The sequence below is a fragment of the Myotis yumanensis genome, unplaced genomic scaffold (assembly GCF_028538775.1).
Source record: "Myotis yumanensis isolate MYYU_CA2020_CCGP unplaced genomic scaffold, mMyoYum1.0.hap1 SCAF_3, whole genome shotgun sequence".
Lineage (NCBI taxonomy): Eukaryota > Metazoa > Chordata > Mammalia > Chiroptera > Vespertilionidae > Myotis > Myotis yumanensis.
Window position 1 is genome coordinate 179365654 of NW_027223754.1, and position 13311 is coordinate 179378964.

The 13311-nt window shown below is 39.7% G+C and overlaps 1 protein-coding gene across 1 annotated transcript in view; it reads left to right on the forward strand.

The window, feature by feature from the left end:
• Positions 1-13311, forward strand: part of ITPR2 (inositol 1,4,5-trisphosphate receptor type 2) — a 425687-nt gene that overhangs the window by 372097 nt on the left and 40279 nt on the right. The window contains exons 53-54 of the mRNA XM_070410528.1: positions 965-1095; positions 2191-2356. Coding sequence (XP_070266629.1) covers positions 965-1095; positions 2191-2356 — 297 coding nt within the window. The remainder of the gene's footprint in view (positions 1-964; positions 1096-2190; positions 2357-13311) is intronic.

Below are 13311 nucleotides of genomic sequence, written 5' to 3' on the forward strand. Positions count from 1 at the left end.
TTTTTTCTCTCCCCCCGTTCCTCCCTAAATATTTTCACATACATTTGCATAAAATAAATCGTTCATATAAATACATTGTGCTTTTTATCCATAGCTCCATAGCTCCATGCTGGTCATTAAGAAAGCTTAGACCTTAAGCAAATTAATGAAATAACATCTGCCTGAATTTTAAGCACCTACTATGTGTATGCCAATCTCCGTGTAATCAGAGTGTTTTATGTTTCTTAAATATAATCCTCTGAAGGGTTTAATCCTTAGACAAACCTCCCATTTTACAGGTCAGGCTACTGAGGTTAAGGAACTTGCCCAAGTCCCAGTCTTGGAACCGACTAGAATTTGAAGCCAGGCCTGCCTAGCTTCCTTCTGCACTCTTTTCCCTGCAATACTTTTAGTTCCTGGGTGAGCTGACTGTGTTTTCAGGAGGTCTCAGCACAATCCTCTCCCCACAGCACAACAATGCACAGTGAAGATTAGATTTCTTATAGTTTGTCTTTCTCATGCTGTCATTTTCCACCAATGGAAGGAAAAACTATTTCAGTGGCTTGATCAGTCCGTGTCCGTCATGGGCTGCCACATATAAAATAGGTGTTATGTGACTTCAGAAAATTATGTCATGGCACGGTTATGGAAAAAAAAAGATCTTTGGAAGTAGAAAATTGTGTATTTTTAAAATACAAGATTGGCCTGGCCGGTGTGGCTCAGTTGGTTGAGCATCATCCGTGCCCAGAAGGTCACCAGTTCAGATTCTGATCAGGGCACATGCTTAGGTTGTGGGCTTGATCCCCAATAGGGGATGTGCAGGAGGCAGCCGATCAAAGATGCTCATCGATGTTTCTATCTCTATCTCTCCTTTTCCCTTCTTCTCTCTCTCTAAAAAACACACACACACTACAATAAAGACATATTTTAAAAAAAAACAAAAAGCATGAGTGTGCTGCATTGCTTAATTTGTGTGTTTTTATAGCCGATGAAGAGTATGAAGACGGAATTGAACGGACGTGTGACACTCTCCTGATGTGCATCGTCACCGTGCTGAACCAGGGCCTCAGGAACGGCGGTGGTGTGGGCGACGTGCTGAGAAGGCCATCGAAAGATGTGAGCAGGAGGAAACATTTTCTCAAGGAGCACATAATCATTTTTTAAAACTCTCTTAACAACATTTACAATATATATGTTTTTTTGTTTTCAGGGTACTATCTTGTGTCGTTTGCTTAACAAGTATAATGGTAGCCATTAAAACCAGATAATTGTATGCTAGGATTACATAGACATCACTAATGTCCTAAAACTCTATACTGTTGGCGGGGTTAGGAACTTTTTCCAAGTTTGAACTGTGTATTGTGTTACAGCAACAAAATCGTGGTTATGGATGTTATAGAGGAGTTGAGTGTTACATAAGTAACAGAAACTAGACTGCCTTTTGTCTATCAGGTTTCTCAGGCATGAAGATTTACTCTTTGCCTCTGAATACGAGTAGCCTTTATTATTTATCCAGGATGAACATAACATTTAAACAAATTCTAACAAGATTTCATATCTTAAAGTGGCAAGGCTGAAAAATTTCTCATTGGCTGTAAACACCAGGCTGGGAGCTTGAAAAAAATCTCAGTTCTCCAGCAGGCTAGCTGTATTATGTGGTCAGTTCATCTACTGTCTCCTCTTCTATGACCTAGCTGGATTACATGACCTCCGATGTGTACTTTAATACTGTTCATCAAGTAGAAATAGCTTGAGCTGTATATACTTGACCCTGTATGTAAGGCCAAGAACAAAACCTATCCCAGAACTTGACAAATCATTAGGTCCTCCTCAACTCCTTAATCTCTTGACTTTTGGAATCAATATTTATATATCTTTTGTGCAACTTGTGGGATGCAATCTACTGCACCAAAATGCATTTAGCGTGATGACTTAATAAAAAGCAAGTCTCTCCATGGGGGGGGGGGAGGGGGGGGGGTGTAAGTCCCAGGGAATGGAAGGGGATTCTGGGAACAGGCTGTGAAGCTTTTCTCGTTACATTTAAAGAAAATGAAGGTAGAAAGCAGGTCTTATTTTTCCAACTTGGAATATTGTTTATATTGATTTAGAAATATTTATTGAATATATTCCCTTTGCTAGACAATATGCTGAATCACCATGCACTGAAAATGTGTATGCATATATATTTTTTATTTTAAATTTTTATTTCAGGAGCCCTTGTTTGCTGCCCGAGTGGTATATGACCTTCTTTTCTATTTCATTGTCATCATTATTGTTCTTAACTTGATTTTTGGTGTCATCATTGATACTTTTGCTGATCTCAGAAGTGAGAAACAGAAAAAAGAAGAAATCCTAAAGACAACCTGCTTCATCTGTGGTAAGTGTTCTCAAGATACTAAAATAATAGGTGACACTGCCCAGGAGGGGCTAGAATGGTGTTTACTTGCCATGCTTTGGGGAAAATTATTTCAAAATGAAAGCAGATTATGTAACTGAGCATTGGACTGGGGTTCTCTGTTCCATAAATAGATAGAATAATTACATCCCAAAGCTATCTTGTCATTATTTCTGCAATTTCTATGATTCTCTGACTATGGAATATGCTGCAAAATGCCAAAAGGTTCCATCAACTGGTAAACAGATTTTTCATCACAGTAACATATTGATTAAATAACAGAATGGTTTTTTATTTTGGTAGGTTATGAGTTCACAGATGATTTTTTCCAGTAACTTGAACTTTTACTCTCTGACACTTTTCATTTCTGTACTTTGTTGCTGTATCTATTTTCTCCTTCTCTCTCTCTCTCTCTCTCTCTCTCTCTCTCTCTCTCTCTCTCTCACACACACATACACACACACACACACACACACACACACACACACTCTGTCCTCCCTTCTCCCATCATTATCTCTCTCAGGTCCAACCTTTTCTTTGTCCTCATCATCCCCTTTGGCTCTACCCTCTTCTCCATATACCGCAGCTTTCTGGCTTTAGTTTTCTCTGTAGCTGGCCTATTTATCCTAGAATCCTTTCCAATCCTGGAATAATCCCCAGCTCCAGATTACACTCGCCATCTATTCTTCCATGTTGGGCTGAAGAATCTTTTGATAAAAGTCACAAAACAAGTATAAGAGCTTCACTACAACATTTTCCTGTATAACTTAAATGGGACCCTCAGTAAATCCCGTTCCCTTTTTGGTTTGCCTTTTGTCAACTGTCTCATTCCCCTCAATGGCTCTTCCACACCTTTCCAACATTGCTCCACCAGTTGGAGGCGTACCAAGTCGTAACCTGTAATAATGAGCTACATTCTAAGGGAACAAACAAAGTAAACATGTTCTTCTATTGTGGAATTCAAACACAATGAATATCATTGCTGTGTCATATGTTAAGGGAAATGATCGAATTCACAGGTTGCTGTATCTTGTCAGGTTGAGGTAGGGGGCAGGCAAGAGTCAGAAAAGGCTTCTTAGAAGAGATGGTGCCAGAGCTGATGGTAAAAGATGGAAGGGAGGTAGTCATATCAAGTAGAAGTAGAGTGGCTGGTGTAAGGAAAGGCAAGGAAGGAAGAAAAATATTATGATAATCTTCAGTTACGATAAGAAGCTCAGGGTTGCTGGAGCTTACATTTCTGAGCAGGGCATGCCAAGAGAGGAGGTTGGCCAGATCATATGTGGCCTTTTATGTTAAAAAGCATGGTCTTGATCCTGTAGGCTTGTAGAGGATGATCAATCATTAAAGAATGTTAAGTAGAGGAAGACAGGGTTTTATTTTTGTTTTGGAGCTCTGTGGCAGGAGTGGGAGGTTGTTCCTCAGGGGACAATACTGGAGACAGAGTAACCAGGGATGAGGTTATTGCCGTAGTCCAAGGGAAAGGTAACGAAACCTTGATTCAGGAAACAGTCGTGGCAGCATTAAGGGTTGAGGACAGAATCAAGAAATATTTAGGAGAGCTTCACCAGTGTGGCTCAGTGGTTAACCCATGAACCAGGAGGTCATGGTTTGATTCCCAGTCAGGGCACATGCCTGGCACGTGGGCTCAATCCCCAGTATAGGGTGTGCATGAGTCAGCCAGTCGATGATTCTCTCTCATCATTGATGTTTCTATGTCTCTCTCCCTCTCCCTTCCTCTCTCTGAAATCAATAAAAACATATTTTTTAAAAAAGAAATATTTAGGAGATATTAAATCTCAATGATTTGGAAAGAATATGAAAGAGCTGGGGTAGCTGGGTAGATGGTAGTATCAACAGCTAAGTTTGAGACTAGAGAAGAAAAACAGTTTTAGGTAGGAATATACTGAATTTAGCTGGAAATGCTAGAAATGAGGTATGCACTAAATACCCCAGTCAGATGCATTCAGCACAGAGATCCACATATGAGTTCAGACTCAGAGAATGTCTGCCATGGAGACAGTAATTGGGGAATCTTCAGCCTGCATATAGTAGGAAAAGCTGGAGTATAGAGAAAGACTTCGTGAGTGAGAAAAGAAGATGGAGTCCAAGTGGGAAAGCTCACCATTGAAAAGTTAAAAGAGAAAGAGATCCCACATAATACAGTCATCAAGTCCAAGTGATGTGAGGAGAACCAAGGGTGTGTGGCATGTTGAAACAAGGGAAGAAAATAGTTTGGGAAGAAAGAGATTAATTATTGATTGTCAAAGCAGAGAAAGTCAATAACATATGAACTGAAGTAGACCCTTTGGGTTTCTCATTTAGAAGGTTTTGGTGGCTTTAGATAGAGTAGTTTCTACGAGGGTGAGGACAGGTACCAGATTGCACAAAGCTGGGGGAGGGACTTGCTGGAAGGAAATTGTCTAGATTAGGTGGTAGAAAGCAAGATTGAGATGGAGCCGAGGAAGACGCCATACAATAATTTTGGGATTTGGGGAAGTGAACCACTGTATTGAAGGGTGAGTTCCGAAGAGAAGAAAGACGCTGCCCTTGAAAATCTCTGTGTTTCATGATCTTGCTTTCACACTGCTTCCTCTAAGCCCTTTTCTTTATAATCATAATAACTATTATGTCAGTGCACTACCTCAGAAAAAAATGGTGGGGGTTTTTTTTAAGAATGTTATCAGTAGGGTGTGAGCCTCATTCTAAGACATGATCCTGTTTCCAGTATCCTAAAAGCAAAATACATGAACAAAATAATAAGGCCATCACTGAACCACCATTCCTGCTCTTCAAAGGTTTCCCTTCACTGTCACAATTCTCTTTGGCTTTTCATAGTTATTAAAAAGCAGGATTATAACCTATAAATTCCTTAAAACATCACAATAACCATCACCAAATTGAAATGTTTTTCTCAAAGCTCATCATTAATTTCCTGCTGACCTTTCCTTCTACCTTGAATTGTACATTCTCTGGTTTCATCACAAGGTCCTATTTTTCCTCCCAATCCCTAGATAAGAGGTTCTGAATTTATCATTGACTCATCTCTTCTCTCTGCCCTCCTCTTTAACATCACTTTATTGCCAAATATGCCACCACAACTCCAAGCGCTCTCCAGGCTTCTGTCCTTTGTCTTCAGTTGTTGACTGACATTTAATAGGGTATGACTGCTAGCAGCTAACTTGGCTGTGTTTAAAAACCAGTGCATCATGCCTTTCCATCTCCTCCCTCCAATCCAGCAACTTATTCTGACTTCCATATTGTCACGCATGACCTCCCATCAGTTATCTGGATTGGGAACGTCTCCATAATTTTTAGTATCTGCTCTTTGCTCTTCCAGGTACACTAACATATTCCCATAGCCACACCTTGGTTTTATTTAGCCTCACCCTGGCTACCCTCAATGGCCTGCTCAGCTCTGTCAGACTAATTTTTCCCCTTTAAATTCATCATTTCTGAACTCAGAGAGCTATCAAGAGCATTGCATTCTATAACTCTAAAACTCTAATTTTCCTGCCATGTAAGATGCCCCACAATTGGGCCCCTTCTTTCTATGCTTACCTTATCACCCAGTGTTCTTATTTATAGCTCAAGTTATAGTCCAACTGTATTACTCATCTTTAACTCTCCATGTGGTCTCAGTTATGGTGTTTCTCCAATGTGGTCTCAGTTATGGTGTTTCTCCAATTTCTAGAATGTCCAAGATCCTAAGCTTTTTAACTCCTGCCCTCATTCTTAGGCCCAGGTCTAATGCCATTATTCCATGAAGCCTTCTCTGATCTCACTAACCAGAATCAAACATGTCTGTTCCTAAATCCCTCATATCACCCTTAGCTATATGATTCTGTACATATTCTTGTTACCTTATCTTCTTTGTTGGATGCTATTCATTATTATTCTACTAGAGGCCTGGTGCACAACATTCGTGCACTGGGGGGGGGGGGGGGGAGGGTCCCTTACCCCAGCCTGCGCCCTCTCGCAGTCTGGGACCTCACGGGGAATGTCCAACTGCCAGCTTAGGCCCGCTTCCTGTGGGACAGTCGGACATCCCCCAAGGGGTCCTTAGCACTACTGTGAAGGCAGGAGAGGCTCCCACACCACCACCGCTGTACTTGCCAGCCTTAAGCCCAGCTTCTGGCTGAGCAGTGCTCCCCCTGTGGGAGCACACTGACCACCAGGGGGCAGCTCCTGCGTTCAGTGTCTGCCCCCTGGTGGTCAGCATGTATCATAGCAACTGGTCATTCTGCTGTTTGGTCAATTTGCATATTAGGGTTTTATTATATAGGATTATAGAAGATGCATGAACTTTATAGACATGTCCTGGCTAGATGATGTTGGCCAAGGTTCCTTTCACCTTGAACTATTGTTTCCTTATCTGGAAAATGGTAATATAATGCCACATTTGGGGGTTTGGTGAGTTTAAATGAGATCTGTTTATCAGGAGTCCTAGCTCAATGCTTAGCTGAGATTAAGCGCTCAATACATGTTAATTTCTCTTCTTTAAGAGCTCCAGACCTATTTCCTATCCATTTTTATGCTTCCATAGCATGTATTGGGGATCATTCATAAATATTTTCTTAATGAATGACTATCCAGCTATTCAGCTCCAAATTAACATTGTCTTTATGCCAATGTGCCTTAAAACCTATAAAAGAAAGTCAAAACAAGTAAGTACTAAAAAACTGTATAATGTAGGCAAAAATATCTAGGTGCACTAATTCCGAGTTATTCCAGTATTTGTCACATGCGGGGTATGGTCTCTGGCGTACACATGCCTGCGAGGATGCAGAGAAACCGGGAGGCACAGGGGATGTTGATACGTGGTTCATGTCTCAGAAGCCTCATGTTTATTAAAAAATTTGACTGGCCACTTAGGTAATTTAACCTAAGAGTAAATTTAAATTGTATTTTTATATTTGTACAAATAAAATGTTGTAAAATAGAATGAATTTAGTGCGAACATTTAAAATAGAAACATTTTTAAATATTAAAAAGTGGTGCCCAGCACTTTTTAGCTGCTAATCCCTGTAGCTTAAGGTTCTCTACTCTCTGCCCTGAAAGGACCTTCAGTTCAGCACAAAACATGTGATCGGTGTTATGATAACATGTATCCAGATATGCATTCATTCCTGGAGTTGCTTACCACATATAAGATTTAATATATACCATATACTTAATATGAACTTAATTACAAGGATGATTTAAACATTTGGGATATCTGGGGGCTGTGCTAGTAGCCTATAACATAGTTGTGATTAATCTACAAATGGTTCTGGGGAGAGCAGGGTGTTAAGTTGTGATCCAAAGAGGGATAGTGTATAAGTAGCAGAAGAGAGACTCTCCGCAGTGGGGGAGAATTGGCTTCAGGAGTGTGCCTGGCGACACCCGTAGCAGCAACAGAGGAGGTAGATGTTGTGGCAGGCGATGAGAGCAGATGGGACTTTTCTAGCCTTGAAGGCAATGACCAGATGTTTGAGAGTTATGACTCAGAAAACAATTACTAGTGATCCAAAAGGCGGTCCTGATAGGGTGATAATTAGCAGATGACAGAGCTGAAGCAGTAAACATAGAAAACAAATTGGCTCTGGTGTCTGCAATAATGATTAATTTTGAATTACTAGAGGCTGAAAATTCAGTGAAAAGGAGATGTCGACAGAGCAGGTGTGACAAAATAACAAACTGGAAAAAGGATTTGTTGATGTCAGAATTCCTATCATAAGGATAGCCAGGTTCCTAGAATTAAAGATCTTTCTAGATGATTTACTAGGAGATAAAGGCTATCTTATGAGAGAGGGGCCACTTATGTTTCTCTCTTAGTATGTTAGGCCCTTATTATCTATATAAAGTCATTCACTCACTTATTTGTTCAATAATTAGTTATTGAGCATCTACTTTGTGCCAGGCTATTGCAGTGAACAAAAATAGATAAAAAGCACCGCCATTATGGAGGTTACTTTCCAATGTATGTAGAAGGTCAAATGATGACAAGGGCTGTGGAGAAAAACAAAACAGAAGATGAATTGGGATGCCTGGGTGATAGGTGGTTGTGCGCCCTTACTTTAGTCATACTGTGTGGGAAACACAGTGTAAATATAGTCTTATTTTTCCTGAAAAGCTAGTATTGAGCACATGAAGCTCCTCTTATGCTTCCTTTCTTTCTACCTTGGTCATCTCATCCAATACCCTGGCTTTCATTGTTCATCTTATGTCATTTACCCTTGGATTCATATATTTACAAAAGAACTCTGTTTCGAAGCTCCGGCCTCCTACCTAACACTCTAGTTTGGTTGTTCTACAGGCATCTTAAACTGAGCACATCCCAAATCAAATGTATCCTCCCTCCAAAATCTCCTTTTTTTATCTTGCTTTAGTGATATTACCTTCAACTCAGTTAAGTCAGGGAATTCAGAGTCGTTCTTAATTCCTCAGAAATGTATTCCTCTAATTGCATGTCATGCCCTCTTAAGTTTTCGTTCCAAGTTCCTCTCCAGTCTCTATGGATTTATTCAATTACTCTGTCAACTTTAGTTGAAGGCCTACTGTTTACCAGCTGCTAATGCCAGGTTCTGGTAATACAAAAATACATCAGACAATAAGGTCATAGAGGCTGAGATAGAAATTGACACATTTTCATAGCAAAGTATTGTGAGCACAGGGAGGATCAACTAATTGGCTATGTCTGTGGGAGTCAGATGGTGGCAGTGGTTGAGCGAGTCTTGAAGAAGGAATACCTGGAAGGCAGGAAAGAGACTAGATGGAGTCATCGAGTTTTCAGAGGATTTAGTGTGTTTGGAGAATGGTGAGAAAGTCAGAGTGATTACAAGAAGTGGATTGTCAGAGCATGAGTCTGAAGATCACTTCAAATTCCTTGGTTGACAGAGATTTCATTAACAGAGGTGAATAAAAAGGTCTAAAGAAACAAATTTTTAATGAGTTGAGTTTGACATGCTCGTAAACTATCCAGAAGGATTTTTATCCATGAGGCCGCTGGAAATAGAAAGTGAAGTTGAGAAGAAAGGTCAGTATTGGGGATAAAGATTGAGAAATCATCAGCATGATGATGGTTGGAACCATGGGAATGGACAACAAAGCTTAGTGAGTGAGAACCAATGAAGATGAAAGATAACCAGTCCCCCTCTTTTTATTTCCCCTCCACTGCCCTGGTCCCTGGCCTCCACCCTCAGCCTCTTCTCCCACTGTCTTCCTCTAAACCCTGCCACAGGAAGTTACTGAAAGCCCAGCTCTGAATGTGCTCGCCTCCACGCAAAGCCTTCAGAATAAAGTGCAAGCTCCTTAGCTTTGTGCTTAGAGCTCATTATGGTTTGTGCCAAATGTACCATTTCATCTTCATTTCCCAATGTTCCCTTCTAACCACACCAGAGGGATTGACGCTCCCCCAAACAGGTCATCTACTTTCATCTCTAGCTTTGCCATGCCATTTCCTCTGCCCAGATGGCAAGAGAACCTGGCTTTGGCATCAGAAATATTTTTATTTAATACTGGCTGACTTTTCCACTAACCAAGGTGTTGACTTGAGCAATTAATTGAATCCCTCTGAATCTATTTCCTCACATGCTAGAAGGTCAGATTGGATTATTGGAATTCTAATAGCATATTTAGACATCTTTATAGTTGTCAGCATAAATATGTGCTAAATAAAAATTAAATATCTTTTATTACCATTCCACTTGCCAAAATCATGTTTCAAGGCCAGACATTCAAAGCTTTACACCTCTTCAAAACCATTTAAAATATACCTAGTGAGAATCCATTTTGCCTTTCTCTATGCTTTGTTGACAATTTATACCACTTCAGAATGTCTGTTGTCTGTTTCCTCTACCACATTATGGATTAATTGATAGTAAACACATTATTTTTATAGCCCTATGTGCCTTGCAACAGGTAGATAATTGTTTAAATTGAATACTGAGAAAGTCTACTTCAACATTTCTCTCCTTTTTTGGAGTAACATCTCTGTTGAAGTATAATTTATATGCCTTACAACTCATCTGTGTAAAGTATACAATTCAGTGGTTTTTGTATATTCAGAGTTAGGCATCTATCATCATAATCAATTTTAGAATTTTTTTCATTGTCCCCAAAAGAAACCTCATACCCTTTAGCTTCATCATTCTCCGTCCCCCAATCTTTTATCCTTCTCGGCCCAAGGCAACCATTGATCTACCATCTGCCTCTATAGATTTTCCCATTCTGGACATTTCATATAAATAGAATCACAGAATATATGGTCTTCTGTGACTTGCTTCTTTCACTAAGTATGATGTTAACAGTTCATGTTGTAACATGCATCAGTACTTTATATTAATGCAGAAAAATATTTATTGAATGGATATTTTGTTTATCCTTTCATCAGATGATAAACATTTGGAATTGTTTCTACTTTTTTGGCAATTATGAATAAGCAATCAAATGCTCTACCCCTGAGCCACTGAGCTGTACCCCCTATGGATAATGCTGCTATGAACAATTTATGTCCAAGCTTTTGTGTGGACATATGTTTTTATTTCTCGTGTGTGTGTGTGTGTGTGTGTGTGTGTGTGTGTGTAAGTGGAGTTGCTGGGTCATATGGTAACTTTATGTTTAATTTTTGAGAAACTGCCAAACTGTGTTTTAAAATAGCTGTGCTATTTTACATTCCCACCTGCAGTGTATGAGGATTCTAATTTATACACATCATCACCAACACTTGTTATTACCTGTTTTTTATTATAACCAACCTAGTGGGACAATATTTTATTAGTGAAATATTCTTAAGGCATTGAATAAACATTTAGTGGCAACTATGTGCCAGGCACCATTCTAAGCTATTGGGACCATTGGTGAAGAACAGAGACAGATGTATCTGCCCATGGACATGCAATAAATGATAAACATAATAAGTTCCTGGATAAAATGACATTTCTTCTATGCTGATTAGCAGACAGGATTTTTCCTGCACAATCATTTTTACCTCTTTACCTTTTTCTTGTGGTCCAGTTTGATTTAACAACATTAATATGGCTATTTTCCATCTGTTAGGAGGTGAGAAGCACTATAGAAAAAAAAAGAGTGATTGAGAATGTCCCCAAAAGGGAAGGGAAGGTGATAGGATTAAATAGGGTGATTAAGTTGAGCCACATTGAGACGGTGAGAGTTGAGCAAAAACTAGAAGGTGAGTGAGTTGGTCAAAGAGCTACCAAAGAGAAGAGTGTGTGGGAAGAGGAAATGACAAGTTCAAAGGCCCTAAAGTGGGAGTCTGTATGCAAGGAGCAGCAAGGAGGCCAGGGTAGCTGGATAAAAGTTAGCAAGGGAGAGGATAGTAGGAGATGAGGTTAGAGAAGCTATAGGGCCACATCACTTAAGGTTTAGTAAATAGATATCATATGGGACATATGGAATGAATAGTTATACTCAACAATTATTCATTGTTTATCTGAGATTCAAATGTAATCAGGCATCTTGTCTTTTATCTGGCCACCCTACTTGCAGGGCATTTTAAAGATTTTGACCTTTACTCTAAGGAGGTGAGGATCTGCAGGGTTTGGAGAAGGGGAGAGACGCTATCTCACTTAGATTTTTAAATGATCACCTGACTGCTATGTTGAGAATAGGCTATAGAGGATAAGAGTTGACAGAGGGATCCTGAGAGACTATTGTAGTAGCCCAGATGAGAGATGATAATGGCTCAGACTGAGTGGTAGTGGTGGGGGTGCTGAGAAGTGATCAGATTCTGGGTATATGTTGAAGGTAGTGAAGGTAGAGCCAGAAGAATTTCAATATAGATAGGATGGTGTGTGTGTGTGTGTGTGTGTGTGTGTGTGTGTGTGTGTGTGAGAGAGAGAGAGAGAGAGAGAGAGAGAGAGAGAGAGAGAGAGGATTCAAGGATGACTCCTAGATTCTGGCTTGAATAACTGAAAGAATGGCATTGCCATGGAATGAAAAGAGGACTGTGGGTGGAGCAGGGTTGGGAAAAAAGATTGGATTCTATTTGGGACATGTTGAGCTGATGATAGATCAAATAAGATGAGGCATAGCCATCAGCCAGCTAAATTTTATGGTATTTTCCATTAGAATATCCAGTAACATAATTTAAAAGGTCACTCCTTCACTTGGGACAGATTTTGTACTTATTGTGCTTTGTGTCTTAATATTGAAAGGGTCTTCTTCATGCCTGAATGGCTCAATGGCCTTTTTAAAAAATATATATGCTTAGAAAAAAAATAACCAGGATTGGAATTCAATTTCTTGGTTTCTTCTCCAACTTCTGAACTGCAAAACCAGACTGAATCCCAACATCCCATTTTACTTGGCTTCCTAATCGGTTTTTCCATGGATGTTTTTCTTCATCTCCATTCATTTCCTTTCATTCAACCTTCAACCTTTGAGAAAAAAAGAGTGTTACTACCCAGATCCTTTCCTCAGTGACTGTCCAGAGACTGAAAATGTGCCCCGGAAGTTGAGCAGACGGTCCCCTTCCTAGACTTGCTGGAACACAGTCATCTGAGGGGTGGACAGGTCTGTCAGTCCTTATTGCACTCAGAGCCCAGATCACAGTGGACATTCGCTTACTCTTCATTGATCACAAGTGGTTTTGAAGTTCCTGGATTAAATAACTTTTTTCTTCTATCCTGATTAGCATGTGTGCCATTTCTTGCACAATCAATTTTACTTTTTTTACTTAGACTTGTGGTCCAATTTAATTTGACTATTTTGATATGGCTTTATTTGAAATTATCTGCAAATTTTATGTCTATAATAATACATTCCCAAAGTATCCATTGGAGGGAAATGTTAGTTGGGAATAAATCCATAAACTATGGCTTTTTTTTTTCTGGAGGTCTTATGTACTATGTTGTTTTTAATCATAACATAGTAAATTGACGCATGCTTACAGAAAGCATTTTTTCACACATTGTTGTGTTTTGTTTTTAGGCCAGCAG